Source organism: Stigmatopora argus, chromosome 10, assembly GCF_051989625.1.
Source record: "Stigmatopora argus isolate UIUO_Sarg chromosome 10, RoL_Sarg_1.0, whole genome shotgun sequence".
Classification (NCBI taxonomy): Eukaryota; Metazoa; Chordata; class Actinopteri; order Syngnathiformes; family Syngnathidae; genus Stigmatopora; species Stigmatopora argus.
Genome location: NC_135396.1, coordinates 8,527,829 through 8,545,319, shown reverse-complemented (window position 1 = coordinate 8,545,319; position 17,491 = coordinate 8,527,829). Strand labels below are relative to the sequence as shown.

The 17,491-nt window shown below is 40.1% G+C and overlaps 1 protein-coding gene across 3 annotated transcripts in view; it reads right to left on the bottom strand.

Moving 5' to 3' along the window:
- Window positions 1-16,001, bottom strand: part of igsf9ba (immunoglobulin superfamily, member 9Ba) — a 37,148-nt gene extending 21,147 nt beyond the window's left edge. For all 3 annotated transcript variants that reach the window (XR_013303579.1, XM_077611520.1, XM_077611521.1), the window contains exons 1-4: window positions 15,688-16,001; window positions 8,651-8,848; window positions 4,949-5,095; window positions 731-882 (exon numbers count right to left, since the gene is read on the bottom strand). Coding sequence is in view for 2 of the 3 variants with exons in the window: in XM_077611520.1 (XP_077467646.1) it covers window positions 731-882; window positions 4,949-5,095; window positions 8,651-8,848; window positions 15,688-15,751 (561 nt within the window). In the remaining variant the exon portion in view is untranslated. The remainder of the gene's footprint in view (window positions 1-730; window positions 883-4,948; window positions 5,096-8,650; window positions 8,849-15,687) is intronic.
- Between the last annotated feature and the right edge of the window lie 1,490 nt (window positions 16,002-17,491).

The following is a 17,491-nucleotide window of genomic DNA, read 5'->3' as shown; positions in this document are numbered from 1 at the left end:
AGCTGGTAAACTCTCCGTTCAATTCTGTATTTTGTTTCTAAACTAGAAGCGATGTGTTTAAATAAAGACTAACTGAATATATGTGCCCGCAATTAATAATGAATAAAAATGTTGCCCAATCCTTTAGTGGAGTGAGTGCACGGTTATTTACACTTGTTAGACTTATCTGAATAGAAGAGAGGGTGAATTTGAAAAATGCAATAAAAAGTGGAAAAGGCCAAGAAAAACAATAAAGAAGATTAAGATTCAAATGCAAGAAAATATATTCAAACCAAAAGACACATGCTAAATTATCATACATTGATGAGAAATAGGTGTCAACAAAAGTAATATATCATTTTTTTCAAAAAGAATACAAATTAAGAATAATGAAGAACTGATTTTAAAAATTGAAAGCGTTTTGTCTTTACAAGAAAGTAAGACATACCAGAATTAGTTGTACTGGATCAAATCATAGACCAACCAATCAATGTTCAAAGCACAAACTATAATAAAAATTATAATAGAAGAGTCTCTATATTCAATTGAAGAACAATTCAACATCTTCATAAATGAAACATGACTCAGTGGTAAATGTTTGATTAATTTAGCATGAGCACCTCATTTTTTAGATCTCACCAAATGATGTGCAACATTTTACAGTGCAAAAACATGAATATAACTGTTTTGTTCCCCATAGTGAGCAATAAAATACTTTGCCACCATAGCCACTGTCTTTTTCTTTCCTTACCGAATATTTAGCGTTGCTGAGAAGCTCCTCCCCCTCCCTCAGCCAGCTGATTCCAGGTTTGGGGTTTCCCTGGGCAAAGCAGCTGAGCAAGATGCTGCCCCCCTCCTTCGCCTCCACATACTGTGGCGGTGTCGATGTAAATGTTGGCGGCGCTGTTGGAAGATGAAAAGTATATGAAAGTTATTCATTCTTAAATTGTTACGGTACTTCACCTATAACTTATTTTCATATTTAAAAAAAACGAAGAAAAAAAACAATCAATATTATCTTAGTTTTTCTATTTTATTTAAAAGTTATAATAATAAAAAATGTAATTGATTTTTTAAATACCACTGGTGCCACTTGTACTGGGTTAAAGTAAAGCACAGAGATATTTACCATTCGAAAGTTTCTCTTGTTTACCCACTCACAAAAAGCTAGAACGTACTTTCAAACCAGCTAAAAATGGAGTAACCGCTTTGATGTCTATTAAAGAATAAGGCCTCCCCTAAATGGAACATCTTAAATGTCCAAAAGGATGCTCTTGGTGTTGTCCTGGCATTACCCCTTGATGCTCCTAAGCTTCACCGGCAGTCACCAAGAAGCAGCTCTTCACCAGCAACCTGGGGCCAATAAACCTTCCTTCTTTTTTTCCCTCCCTCCTTTGAGTATTTCAATATAGTGATGATAAATAGCAGCAGTGTGCTCATTTTGAAGCGAGAATACAAGTGGGCCACTTGCTCGCTGCTGGAGAAGTTGCCATGCGGCGTCACGCTAACTAATGGTCCACTTACAACTCTGTCTGCCTCTCTGGTTTGCAACCGAGTAAACACACATTAGATGCACAGGCATAAGGTAAACGCCGCTGAGACATCCTTAAGTCAACTCCTGTGTTTTGCACGTTAAGATGCATTATTTTCACGCCATAGTGACGGCGCAGTCGCCCAATAGTTGCCTAGCAATGAGTTGGGCTTTTAATTAGGAGGTGTATTATTGATTTCTAGTGGAGTTGAGGACTGCAACATATAAAGTCACTTTCAAAGTACCATATTATACATATTACTGCATATATCCATAATGGCATTCAAAGTAGTGTGCATACCAAAGGAAGATAAGGAGGTGATTATATATTTACAGCATGGACAGTACTGCATTATTCCAGTATTTGAAGACATTTGGGCTTCAAATTTTTTTTAATATAAGACTTCACTTTAATGATTTCCTACTACAGAATCCTCAATAATAGGCAATAAACTATAAAAGGCTTGATTAGGGCAGTGGCGAGAAAAATAGCATTTAATATTTATGTGCAGTTTTTAAAAAATATTGGAAGGCATTATTTATTCAGTTTTTGGTTTTGGTAAATCGAAGGAAAGCTACAAAAGCATTGGGGAGAATAAAAAAGCATGCAAACCTCACACAGGAAACCCAGAAGGGAGCTACTTAGACGAACATATTTATTATGTAACCACAACAAATACTGTGCTCCAGTGATGTGGTAGCGTTGCTTTCGTTCTAAATCCAATTTAGTAGCCTCTTGAGGGAAAGAGCATAGTGTGACAGCAAACAAGAGCCGTGCACACAGCATGGCTATGACGGAAAGTTCATCCAGTTAACTTGGGAATTTGTTGTCAGGTACAGTGACACACTTGAGTTGCTCCACGAATAAAAAAGTAAGTTGAACACCACGAAGTCATCCTAGTAGCGGTAGCTGAAAACTTATCAATTATAGAGACCTGAATCCTTTTGTTCATCTCTTTTGTCCATAGCTTTAGAAACCTCAAAAGTTTCAGAGTGAACTGGACCAGAAGGAAACAAGTGTTGCCCTTTGCTTTTTCTTTAGCAAATGTATTTTTTTTTCTAGACACAGGTTTCTAAGAATGTGCATGCTGAGAATATTTTTTTTTTCAAATCTTAAGGGGGAAAATAACACACGTCGGTCTGTGTGTAGTTGATTTAACGACACAATACAGGCATATTATATTTCAAGATGTACTTTTACTAAATAGGAGTTTATAATATTTTTCCTAATCATTCTAAAGGCAATCCCTCTAATGCAGTGGTGTCAGACTCGGGTTGGTTCGCGGGCCGCATTAATAGATATAATATTTAGATTTTTTAAATAAATGGATTAAAATAACTGGATTAAAAGCCCTGAATATTCCGTTTTTTATAGATCTAAAACAATGTTTATCTTAGCTTTATTTTATATATTTTTAGATTTTAGAAAATGATTTTTGAACTAAAAACAGAAAAAAATGATTAAAAAATTACAATTATTGATTTAAAAGGGGGAAAATCAGGAAATTTAATATACATCTATACTCTTCGTTTTAATTTGATCCTAAAATAGAAAGTCAGCACTCATGATTTACTTTCCCGGGCCACACAAAATGATGCGGCGGGCCAGATTTGGCCCCCGGGCCACCACTTTGACACATGTGCTCTAATGGATTAAGTGATACAGTTGTCCCTCATTTGTGACAAAACGACAGTCAAACAAAGTCATTTTCTTCCTCACACTGAGTGTCTCATCTGCAAAAAGGAAAGCGCCAGGCCGACTAGACAGGGGGATGAAGAAAAGGAAGAGGAGGTGGGAGGCAGACCGGAGGGAGACTGGCCTCACTGTCTTTTCGGGCACAAGGCCTCGCCATCTGACACCTGCCACTGAGTGGGCACTAATGCGCTGTCCGCTTGGCAGGAAGCGAAAGCCACCGAACAGGAACTCCGAAGGAGGAGTGCGTGTGTGCGTGCGTGCATGTAAACAGAAGAAAAAGCAAAGAGCTGTATGGATGAGGAGGGCACCTGCTTCTCGCACACAACTTCCAAGTCATCACTTGTTTGATGTGTGCGCTCTGAACCAACGCCAACATTGAAATATTTTCTTTAAGAGGTCTTCAGAGCAAATCGACGAGACTCTTAACGCTTTGAACCAATGCCATGACATCGTTGCTGCCTGTTGCCTTTTGATGCTATTTCTGATTGCAGTAATACAGGAAGCATATTTACTCATTAGGACAATTTATAGTCATAATTCTAAATATGATTACACTAACTCATTTGCTGCTATTGACGACAATAGACATATAATCCATTTGAAGGGTTGGCAAAGAATGATCATGTAATGATCAGCATTAACTGTCCAATTCTTTAGAACTAGCAGGGTTGGCAGTAATCATTCACTCAGTCAGCAAATTCAGTGACAGATCACTGCCAATCTGCCCACTTCAAATGGATTGGACACCTATCACCAACAATATCAGCCAATGACTAATAGTTGCTGTTGAAAGGCATGATAAGAGTGAAGAGATCTGCAGCTGGAAGTTGAGCGTGAATACCGATGAGGCAAAGTGACAAAAGTGCAGTATGCCCGCACAACAACAAGACATTCATAAAAGCTCGCAGGTGACTCTGGATGCCACAGTCTGGCCTATTCACTACCCACGTGGGACAGAGGATGTCATACAGTGGCAACATAAAAGGGCACACTCTCATTTAGCGGCGTTGCTGTAACGTAGGCGACGCCAAAGAGAAGAAAAAAAAACAATCAGCCTATACACATCAGCATCTTTTACTCCAACGTGATTATGCAGGGACTTTATAAATGGTTCTTTATGGTACATTATTCCGCATGCAGTACCGTGTCATCATTATTCAAATAGGGGGTGCTGCAAAGTACTGTAAAACATATGCATAATCACATTTCACATACCAAAAATATATGTGTGAATGACTCACAGAAGGTTAGGAGACCTGTGAAAGAACGTGTGAGAATCAAAAACTTTGCCTCAACTGAAAATGCTGCATACTGCTGGCAAGCTAGCTTTTGGAGCATCATCTGCGACCAAAAAGCCTGATAAAAGCTGAGCAAAATGTATTCCTCACATAAAACATAGCACACAGCACAGGATTTACACTTGGGGGTTTGATGAGGAAATACATTGGCGCAGATGTTATTTTCCCACCCAGTCATCACTTTGATAACTCGTAGACAAGCCTAGACGACGTCTCAATACTACCTTAACAAACCACAATCAATAATGGAGCTTGTTCTAATAGGTCTCATGAAAACACATCACTGGAACATTCACCGCATATTTAAAGACTGCATGCTTTTCAATATGAACAAAAAAACATCAACGGTGCATCTCCAAATTAAAGAGGTGAGCACTTGCATGTATTGATAGCTATGACCCTTAACCCTCAACCAGATAGGCAGAGTGTGGTCGGGAGACTCACCGTTGACCGTGAGGTGCACCCAGCTGCCGTTGTGGAAGGTGTCGTACTGTTGCTCCAACATCAGGACCCTGCACTCGTACCAGCCTTGGTCCTCTGAGCGCACCGGCTCAATCTGCAGGGAGGCCTTCCCGTGCAGAGAGGCTCGACCTGTGGACACGAGATAATTAAAACACAAAAAAACAGACAACTTTTTGGACAGCTTTATTCGTCTTGTTGTGGTTCAAAGGGATTATTTTCATGTGATGGATTGACGTACCCTGATCAAGACTAAGGACAACTGATCCAAATTGTCGTCATGAGTCTACACAGGCTCATGACATCTTCTTAACTTTCAGCAAAAAGTGCAAACAACTTCCCAGCTCAGATAAATATATGAAATTGGCTGAAAAACAGAGCAGGAGCTTAGCAGTAATTCCCCAAGGCCACAATTTAAGATGAGTCAAAGGTATCAGTGCAGGTGGAAAAACAGCCTTCCATCTCTAAGAAGGCATACGTTTCACACACAACCTGTCCAGTCTGACACTTTATTTTTCTTCTCTTTCTTCACAGCTCAGTATAAATTGGAATTCAAAAAGGAGCAAATCGCAAGGGAAGGGAGAAGTTGAAGAAAGCCTGCCTGCTGAAATCTGCCGCTTCTCGGCTGTCTGTCTCGCAGCTTTCAGGACGCTGCTCACACGGCCGCCTTTGACAGCCCGACACACTAAAACATTTGCTTCTGCCCGGTCTGACAAGGGTTTTGAGATAGAGCCTCGTTGCAAACTTTGATGTGTAAACGCAATATACTCCCTCTTGCTGTTCCTCGGCGTTTAAGCTGCCGACATTCTTGTGGAAATGTACATATATGTGACGCATAGTTGGGCTAACAGCTGGACCAGTTGGGGGTGCAGATTTTTTTTTTGTTAGCAGAAAATCGATAGCATCACGGTGAGGATAGGAGCGCAGCGACTGCAGTCTTGCACGAGGGGGGAAAAGGCTGTTTGTCTTGAAAAAAGTCAGCTCTATTTTTGGCTGGCCATTGAAGTGCTGAGTCGGGGCGGGCGGTGTCTTGTAGAGATCAAGGGAGTCGGTTCTGCTTAAGTTAACCGCAATGCATCTTAATTAGCATTACAGGAAAATTGGGGGAATTGCCATGTTTCAAGCTTTCACATGAATCAAAATGCACCGCCAAAAAAATTGCTTGGTTGCATCTCTCTCAGAATCGAGGTCAGTTTTACTTTGCAAACTGAGGATAAGTAGAATCATGGAAAAATCTCCAGGATAGAAAATGGAAGCTGCATTTTTGACGCATTTTGGTGAAAGGCCGCCTAATATAACGTGATTTTTTTTGTGCCGATAAATTGCTTGAAATAATTGGATCTTTGTAGCTTTCTTGATGACGTTTCTTTTTATCTTCCCAATTATTTTTCAGGTACAAACTGAGAATTACAGTCACTGATGACTCATCCATGGTAAAGTCTTCCTCTTCTAAAGCCATCTTGGACACACTGCAAATACCTAGGCTGGAGTTAAACAATAATGCTTCACATTATATTCTTGTCTAAATCAGGGGTTTTCAAACTTTTATGCTTTAAAATCTAATTTTCAAGGAGACAACCTCCTGCAATCTACCCTTTTTTCCAGGCAACCACCAAAGCTCAGTACTTATGTATGTTGATATACCACGCAATAGACTTTAAGGCGGATAAGTGAATATCCACTCCCGATACATGCTCTGGCTTACTGCAGTCATGCCAGACTCATAATAGCCTAGCTAAGGAAACCAACAGCCTCGAGCAAATCTCACTGTTCTACCAATAGTACTTCACTTCACTACTAATAGATGGCGGTGTATGTAATGAACACCGCTGATCTAAACTATCCTGAATGTTTTTCTACTCCATTTGCAGTCGATCAACAAACCCCTCAACAAAGATGTTTATTTATCCAAATAAACATTGTTCCTATTTAAAAATTTCATTTCATATCTGTTTGTTGTGGTTTCCACTACCCACATAACTACAAATGTCGGCAAGGTCTTGTTGAAAGATACATGATCTTCTTATGCCTGCATCTTGTCCCAGAGGCTGAGAATCAACGACTAAAAATCTCACAAGATGCACAACTGAATTATTGATGCAGTAGGCACAAAAATAGATGTTTTTAAATGCTGTAATTTCAATACAGCTGCGGGACAAACACGCGCGGTAATGAAAGGGAAATAATATATGTCTGCGATGGGTACACAAAGCGCATCGTTTAACAGGAAAAGATCTTTTCATTAGGGACAATTTGCATCCAAGGGTGGGTTTTCTGCAAATGCGATGACATTAAGCAATTATACAGCTCATTACATTACATAAAAATAAACACAAACCATGTTGTGGGCTGCTAGTAAGACTCCACGTTTTAAAGAGTTTAAGAGAGTCATTCCAAAGTCTAGTGCTAGTTTGAAATCTTTATGCTCTTGGAAAATTCCAATATATATATATATATATATATATATATATATATATATATATATATATATATATATATATATATATATATATATATATATATATATATATATATACGTGTATATATATATATATATATATATATATATATATATATATATATATATATATATTCACTTTTACTACAAATGAATATTGGCTCCAAATACTGGTTATTGACCTCCTCTAACTACAAATAATAGGTATCAGTCTTGAAAAACCCATATTGGTCGATCACTAAATGAGATGATAGTGTTTACACTGCTGTTCTTCCTCAGGCGTGGTGTTGGAAAAGGAGACAATAATGCACTTTGACGGGGGCACTTTGTCGCAGCGTGAGCCACCCGCTATTGGTCGACAGGTTCATGTCAACAATGACACACTCCCGAAGGCGTACTGATGGCGGCTACTGAGATCTACAGGAGGGATCCCTTCGTAAAAAATAAAAATAAATAAATAAAAAAGACGTTTTTCAAAGTCAGGAGTTGCTTTCACATTCGGGACATGAAATGCAGCCATGCTTCACCTCGATTTGACAGCGCATTAACAGCTGAGGGTAGAGTTTGCTACACGGTAAAAAGGAGGCAAAAGGAGGGGATAAATGTGACCCCATTCTGACAGCTCGCCATCTTAACTCTTTTCCTCAGTCTCACACATACACACATAAAGCGGAAACTTCAGAGAAAGCAATTTCCTACTGTGTTGAAGGCAGTACTCAGACATTGACTAAATCAGTGCAGGAGGATTCTTTTTTTTAATGTTATGTGATTCATGTGGCGTGAAATGCATCTCTAACAGGCAATGCTTTTACTTTCAATCAACCGTGTGAGTCACACATCAGTCACATGGCTCACAACTATTTCTTTGAGGTGTTTTTAGTGGCGTTCTGGAATTTGATTAGGCATTTGGAGTGGCTATGCTGAATGTTCTTTAAATGTTAGATTACGCTGCTTGCAGCTACGACAAGATTGGCTTGCGTTTTAGGTATTCCCAAGCATACTAATCAATCTGAAAAATTTCCTCGCCGGGAGAAACATCTAAAAGGTGGTGAATGTAATTGTAAACCTGTTTCAGAACTTACATTTGAAACACAGCCTTATCTTTTGGTCCTAATTGAGAACCTAACACTTTAATGGAATCCTAACACTGAACTCTCAACAACTGGAATCTGACCACCGACTTCAGGATAATGATTGAGTGCCTTCACGGTATGTATTTATAAGCTCACCAGTGTACTCTGGATCCACATGGGGAGGGTAGAAGCGGAAGTTGATGAAGAAGGGTATAGGCACTCCAAACTTAAACCACTCCACCACGTATGGGGGCTGTTGGCCATCCAAGGGAGGGGACACGTCGCACCCCAGGATCACGCTCTCTCCGGCGCGTGCCGTCACAAACCGAGGCTCTTCTCTCACTCCGTGGGCACCTGAAATTGCAATGAAGTGCTTTGACCAACAAAATAATCCAAATTCATTAAAAGCACATTGACTTTATTGCACACAGACAATAAAGTGGCACAGCGTTGAGTGGTGCTGCCTTACACTAGGTGTACGGAAGCTGCCAAAAGCTTACATTGATCTTTGCAGGCTGTCATCGGGTCTGAACGCCGGCCTACCTACCTCAGCAGAATGCTCACTCTGGGATTTTCTTTACTTTGCCACCAGCCCCAGACCATAATTTAATTGAGGTGTGGTATCAAGGGACATGTTGACATTTCACTACGGGAAAACTAATAGGAAATGGAAGCGTTTATTAATAGGATGATGCTTGATGAGATAAGTATTGGGATCGATTCAATCTATCAATCCAATTAAAATTTGAGGTGAAGGTATAAGCGGGCAAAAGTAAAGGGACTTGTCCTGATTATAGTACGGTAGAATATACGGTATAGTTTGGAATAATTTTCTAAAAATAGTTCGCTGAGATAAATGAGTAATTTTGGTGGTTTAATTAAAATAGGTGTGACTGTAAGCAGGTCAGAATATATTTAAACGAATTTACTGAAGCCATAAAGAAATTAATTTGCAATGTATTTCTTCTGCTTTAATTAATGCTAAATTGCTTTTATAGCATATAAATATACAGTACGTACCTGTTTTGAAGCCCTACATTGAATGCTAATCTTGGTTTCAAACTTAATTAAAGAACTAAGATTTCTTTTAATGCTTTAACTAGTCTTAAATATTCAAAATTAATAGGTGGATCCTGATTACAAATACTAACAATAAACTGTAGGCCATGTTTGTAATCCTATAAGCTTGAGACCCTTCATCCTGGTTTCAAAATATTCAACAATCTTGCAATCAATCAACCAAACCACTATAGTACTTTGGAAAACGACCATTTGAAACTTAATGCTTGCTTGAAACCTCAATTTTCAATGAAACAGAAATTTCCTGGCACAAGTGCAGCTTTGCAAAAGGATATTGTGGGAAGCTGTTGATTGAAAACAATCTGTAGTGCAATAGGAGGTAATAAAATGACACCCCTTTGACCTATAAACTTATTTTTGACAAAGAGAAACCAAAAACCTCCTATTTCCTAGACCAGCTCTTCCTCAACAAACTACAAACTAAAGCTTTGACTCACTGAAAGGCCATATGGATCACTTTAGGGAGTATGTTTATCATTTTAATCGGCATTATCCTGTCATACAGTTAATCCACTGTGGTCATTTCTGCCGGCGCAGATTCTGTACTGAAACAAAAGCAGATTAAATCAAATTATGTATTTTTCCCCCAAATCATCTAGTGGAATCTGCTTTTGATACTGTGCCTTTTGAGCAAATGAATGAACTAAGTAAAGCCTTTATGCAATAATAGTTTGGTTATGATATTTTGCAATCTGTTGAACCCAAGCAGAATCAGATCTCACTTGAATGTAGTGATGTACAATGATCATGAATCACATGTCAGAATGAGCAGAAGGCCTATGTACAAACATACAGTTTTTATGCAGAGTCATCTTAGTCCATTAGCTATACATTATGTGATGATTATCTCCAAACTTGGATGCTTGGGATTTGTCAAGTGAGAAAAGACTATATAGTGGTACCTCGAGCGGGGGAGACTTTTTGCACCGGTGAATCGTAATATAAAATAAACAAATTTAATGAACTTGGATTACGATGCAGACACACTCAAAAATAAGTTTAATCTAACCTTACACTAAACTTAATTCTAATTTTGTTTTACAGTTTTATACCTTCTCCTGGCCGGGTTGGCTGTTTGCCCCGCCTACAACCTGACTTTTAGTATCGATGGACTGTTTGCTGTTGGAATCCCTTCAAAATATTCCGAAAATGATGCACACAAATGTCCTCACAATAGGATAACGCACGACCACTTGCCAACAAGAAGTAGTCTTGAATTAGCGATCGCTTCGCTAACGGGCGCTAACAGGCTAAACACTGAACAAAATGCAATGCTCTGCCCAGTGCTCGCAGAGACATTACAAAGAGGTACATAGTTGCGACCAGAGATATTACACGAGGAGTTGTGGGGGGGGGGGAGCCAGTGCCCCTGATGTTCTTATGAGCAGCCAACGAGATGTAATATACTATACTCTTCGTATTAGCGATCGCTCCGGCGTTCGCGCTGAGTGATGGAAAAAAACACTGAAAAAAATGCAACGCTCCGCCCAGTGCTCGTAGATATCTGTTATACACGAAAGAGATGCGGCAAAAAAGACGCTACAATGATAAACAGCCTCTCATGTCTTGGCCACCTGGCTTTCTCGCATCTGGAAATTTTTCTCGTATTTAGAGATAATTATTTGCTCAAAATTTTACTCGTATCTCGAAATGCTCGTATGTAGGGGTGCTCGTATGTAGAGGTAACACTGTATACACTTAAGGCATTGGTTAAGTCGAGTCACTTGACATCAAACACAAGCTTATACCAAGCAGAGAGAGGAAAAAAAACAATCCATGGTTTTCTGTGTAGACATGCAGGAGGTTTCTGGTTCCTGGCTGGATATTATTTTGGGATCCTGTAAAGACTTCCAGAGCTAATGATTGCCAAACTCATTAGAGAATCCTCAAGGGGGCGCAATGAGCAGTGGCTTCATCACAGCATTTAGCATTTTCAATTCCTTAATGGATTCACAACGACCCGTGCTAGGGTTTACGAGTGCTTAATGAGGGGGAATATTCATGCTTTCGACAACATATTCATGTCATAGAATGCTACCATAAAACCTGTCACCATTCCATTGCTTCATTCAGCATTCTTGACACAACACTCTGCAACTTGGCTTCCAAAATCGACCGCAAGCCCCATATTTTTCGCATATTATTTTGCAATATCAACTGTTACACAAACACTCCCACATTTAATTTAGTAAAAAATATATGAATTGACCATCATGCGGTGTGAAAATAGCTTAATACGCGGGAACTTATGCTCAGGGTTAAAACAGGTATGTACAAGTAAAGAAAAACTGTGTAAAACTATCAATAGGGGGAATCACATAAATTTGCGTTGAGGAGAAGGCTATGGGAAATACAGTAGGCTCACTGGGTTAAATGGCTCCAAAAAGATTCTCAAGGACGTGCAGCCACTGGGCTGGATGGGCCACTGACAGGGAGGTAATTGAATGCCAGACTGCACGGCTGAAGGTCACGTCAGAGAATGTGTGCATGTCTATGTCTGGATACAGTACTTATGCGCGGAGGCAGTAATAACAATGCAAACAGTTTTAGCTAGTGTTTTTAAAAGTGCATTGGTATATTGTTTAAAGTAATTCAAACTTGAGATTTCAAGGTTGAAATATTATTACTAGTTTTTGTCATTTTTTATGTAAATATGCCAAATATTAATTTATTTTATGGTCAAGATGCAATGCACCAACTATTGGGCAATGCTTTTGACATTTCAAAAATGTTAGATAAAAAGTTAAAAACTTCTTAAAAGATTGTTAGCAGGTGACAATGGCTATCCAGACGGGTGGCTATTGGGATTTTCTGTTTGTTTTTGATGATCTTTTGGGATGTTGGAGGAGGTTAAAGCTTTAAAAAGTTGCAAAAAGGCTGTAGTACAGATACATACCTATTAGTGTTTTAATGGCGTATGTGCAGAGGCTTTCAAAAAGGTGAGCATTTAAGTTTTTTACAAGCAGGGGTGATGGGGCTAACACGGTGATCCACCATGCCTATGAACACTGGACATTGCTATTGTAATCATTTAGCCCTGTTTTGATTGCCGGGGGTTGCGCCCTGACGTGCCGCACTAAGTCAGGGATGTCTTGGATGTGCTGACACCTGCGCAAAAACTCCAGTGCAAACAGCCAGCGAGTGAGAAAAAGAGGGCGGTGGCTTGCCAAAGGCACAAAGGGCGAATCAACACAGTGCAGCTCGCAAGTGCAAATTACAAGGCATCTTTGAACCAGACTCCAAGACATGATTTAGTTCAACTTTTCTGGCCAACAAGTTTCTTAGCCCCAATTGTGATCCAATTCCAAAGGCAAATGAATGTATACCAACACTAATAAAAACAAAAACGTAATGCATCAAAAAATGACAGGAGTCAGATCAATCTTTCTATCTTCACAATTATGAATCTACTGGGATGCTTTTGAAAATGTGACTGACAGTTTTTAATACGATCTGACTCAATATAAATCTTGCTTTTAAACAAAAATATATATTCGCTAAGCCACAGTGAACATGGGAGCAGCTCATGCTGTCAAATGGGAACGCAATAGCTGAAAATAGTTTCCTTCAAACAGTACTGCTCCATCAGTGTCACTTAATTACCACTTATGGTGCCACCAGAGTGGCTCCTGCTTCACCTTGATAGGTTGCCAAATTACCGTTGACTTTGTTGACGTGACCTCCGGTCTTTCCAACCATATGCTACAAACACACAAACACACACACACACACACACACACACACACACACACGCTCAGGTGCCCACTTGGCAGCAAATAATAATAAATGAATTTTATAACAAAATTCCTTGACTACGGCTGATTGGTCCTCCAAAGTTCTTTTAAGATACTATATCAGTCTTTGCTATAAAAAGAAGAGTAAATAAGCTTAAATATTAGGTAAAACTATTCTTCCTATAATAGTAGTCTCTACTCAACTGAACCTCACACTTCAAATAAAAGTCTTGATGGAAATCATGTCTTTAAGGCTAATGAAAATGTTACCACACCAGATTGAAGCAGCAAGTGGCTCCTTAACGTGGTATTTTGTCCAGAAGGGGCTCATTTTTAGAACAGCTTTTGCCGTGTTGGAATAGACCATTTAAATGGGGAAAATGTGTGTATTTTTGTTTGTTTGTTGTTTGAAAACTATAGAAAAAGGTGGTCAAAAATATTTAATGACGCACGATAAACACAAAACATTTTCTATTGAATTTCAGATTTAATTTGTTCCATGACCTTGCTCAAAAGTCATTTGAAATCATTTTTATACAATTGAATTGAATTGAAATATCATTCATCTGTTCAAGAACGAACCCAAGAAAAAATTTTAATGACAGAAAAATTGAACTCTATAATATTGCACTTAAGAAATCAGTAATGTAGGTCCTTGTTGAATAGATTATAACAAATTTAATATTATTTCACACTTTTTTCTACAATTGAATAGACAATAGGTTGCTAGGCCACATAGTGGCAGTATCAGAAAGACATGGAATACATAAAGGCCATCCATCCTCAGTTGAGTAGAGTTATATTCGTCATTCTTTGCAAAGAATTAAGAATATATGCCTGTGAATATGGTTATTTTATCTGTCTATGTTGCTCATCTGTAGCTGTTAGAGTGCCATGACCGAAATACCATTTGTTAGTCCCTCTAGTGTCTTACATTGTTTGTTAGCAAAAAAGGGACGTTCCTCAGGCAAAACTTTGTGGTTTCTTTAAATAAACAATGGGAAATTATCAGTTTTAGTTTGTCAGTAAACCAAATGGGAGCAGCAATAAACAGTTTGGGGGCTCTTTCAATTATTTCCAAACTGCTGCTGCTTGTTGCGTAAATTGAGTAGAATTTGCTGCCTCCCTACTGCTGTCGTATCTAAAAAATCTGCTCACAAGTAAAAAAAAAATGATGATATGAGTAACAACAGCACGACTTCACTTTAATAAACACCAATGGAGAACTGTCTATAATAGTAGTATTATAAATACCCCTGGTCTATCAAATGAATGGCAATCGAAACTGAGGATTCAGAATATATGACAAAACAAAAGCGAAGCAGAGAAAACCCACACAGGACCGGGGAGAACATGCAAACTCCACATAGGTGGACCGACCTGGATTTGAACCCAGATCCCCCACTATGAGGCCGACACGCTAACCACTCAGGCGCCGGGCCGCCCGTATTAAAACTTTACTCTCGAGATTTTCTTTTTTCTTCCATTCAATGTGATTGCGAAATAAATAAAACACACACATGCACACACAGTTTGGTACTCTCTGCAGTTGAGTTTATAATTAGCACTGGCGGGTCTTTGGGAAAAAAATCTGCTAGTCTGTCACCCTCAATGCAGTAAAACCAAGCAGACTTCCCTCTCTCACACCCCAATGCTTTAAGACCACATTGGCTCTCTATTAGACTAGATGATTCCATGCCAGACGTGTGCTAGCAGAGAGGTTTAGACTGGGATGGGTATGTGTAGATGTGGGGGTGGGTGAAGCGATGTCACTGGGATCAGTTACCAGGCAACAGCTTGGGCCTTGTCTCCCTCGTCTGGACATGAATGGGAAAGCAAGGTTAAGTGAGTGCATCTGTCATTGCACATGGAGTACGACTGGGAGCCCCCACAAAACCAAAAAACCCGAGCAATTTGTGCATCCGATGATGCCCAATTGATGTCGAACACAGACTTTTCTATCACGGCATCTCGTGATGGAGAATATTGCAAGCTTCTGTCAAAGCCAAAAGTGCATTCATTTGACTTGTGATGCATTATTTAGCTACTTGGTCCATCTTGGAGGGGCTCAGACGGTCACACCCCTCTCATAGGAGTATGAGACCTGCCGTGCTATGATCCCACATGCTCATTTTCTACACATGCAATATGAGGAATGATCGATGATAGGCACATTTGGTCAGCGTAATCCATTGTGCGCGCGACTGTACGTACTGTGCATGTGTGTAAGCCTTTTCGGAGGCAAATCTCGTGCAAGAAAAAAAATGTCATGCATGTCTCAAGCTGCAGCAGCAGTACACACGCACTCACTCACACGCGCATGCACGCACAGATGGTGTGCAAAAATGCAAAGGGGGTATTTATTGCACTTCGACTCACCTTGAGCGGCCGTTCCTCTGGTGCTGAATACACTTGCTATCAGAGTGGCCACATACCAAATCATAGTACTATTGCCAGCCAGCTATCGCCACGCAAAGTGCCCCGTTCGTTCGACCACGATGGCTCATATTCGACCTTGCGCCTCCTTTTCTAGCTCTCCTCTCGCCTCTTCTTTTTGGATTTTAGCGACTTCTCGCATCCGGTGTCGTCTTTTTCCCGGCGCGCTCGCCTCCCTTCGTCCCTTCTTCTTCCCTCCCCCGTCCTTCCATCCGCATCCCCGATGAGACACAGCACCTGCACCGCCGCCGCTCTCGTCTCGCCACACAAGGAGACGTTTTTTTTTTCTTTTTTTCCTTTCCCCCCTCCTTCCCTCTCTCCCTTTACGAGCGCGCCTAAGCGGACAGCCCCGTAGTGGGAGGAAGCGCAAAGCCCAGCCTCCACCTCTCTACATCACCCCCATCACAAAATCCCGCCCCCTTTCTCTCACCTGATTGGCTTCTGGTCGGACCTCCCGCGCTCGGATTGGCTGGCTCGGACGTGCGCCTCATTCAAGGTGAGTTGGAGCGTGCCCGTAGTAGAGTATAGTGCGAGAGCCGCAGAATCATGCGCACTGACAGAAAGACACCTCTTGGATATATTTCACCCTAAAAAAAGGGGGCTGGGGGTGGGGGGAAACAAAGAATGAAAAAAAATCTTCCAGTGTGTCACACACGCTTATCAAGATCATGTGGTGTGAATTTGCATGTGCAAGAAGCATGGGTGAGGCTCACAGGAATAAGCATGAGGATGCAGCATCCTCCCTTCACTGCACATGGTTAGTCCTGATAAGGAACCCACTATCCACTACTACACTACACACACATCCACGCTTCCTCTCCCCTTCAATGGATGCCTCTGTTTCTGCATGCATGTGCACTTACAGCATTCGTAAGTAGAGGTATGACTGGGTTCTGTGAGTTGAGATTTGAAAACAAGGATAAATGCTCAGTTAGCAGGACAGAAGTGTCAATTTTGCTGGATCGCCACGTAAAAGACGAAACATATATTCACACTTAAGTTGTCCCACATAATTAAGCTTCCATTCCGATTGCACTCGGGACTTGTTTGTGGGCATCTGCAAGGAGAAATTGTTCCTCTTTTGCATAGCAAGACACAATGGAATTACCTGCACACACTTCTCAATCTACCCCTCCCACATGAAGTTACCAAGGTGCTGACACAACAAGTCAAGCATCATGCATCCACCTGCATGCAAGATGTGGTGTTTCCATGGTGAAACATGCCCGAAATGGCACAGATTTGCCTCATGAAGGTAATTAATCACTTCTGTAATTAAGTTAGATTTCCCTGTATACCCAGGCTACAGAAAAGATGACATAATATCTTATGTAACCAAACTATTGGTTTTAGATGAGGCCCTGAAAACACCAAATCTTTTTGATTTTCAAAAAGCCAGCGGAGGGAATCCCGAGGAATATGTTTGGGATTATGTGTTACATAACATGAGAAATGAATTATGAAATTGGGCTGGATGGGAAAATATGCAAAGTATGCAAATAAACAGTGAATATATTGGCAGTAAAAACATTATCGCCATGTTTATAAATTAAATGTTACTCTGTTGAAACTACAGTTGTTCTTAAAGTGATTAAAAGTTAAGGCAGCAAAATACAATTCTTGACCTGGCATGAGTTTTTCAGTAAGTAGCTCTGACAGATGCTAGTGTATAATACAGGATCTCATCCTGCATGTCAACTTATCCTGAAACATACACAGCAGATGTTTTCAAACATAAGTTTTAATA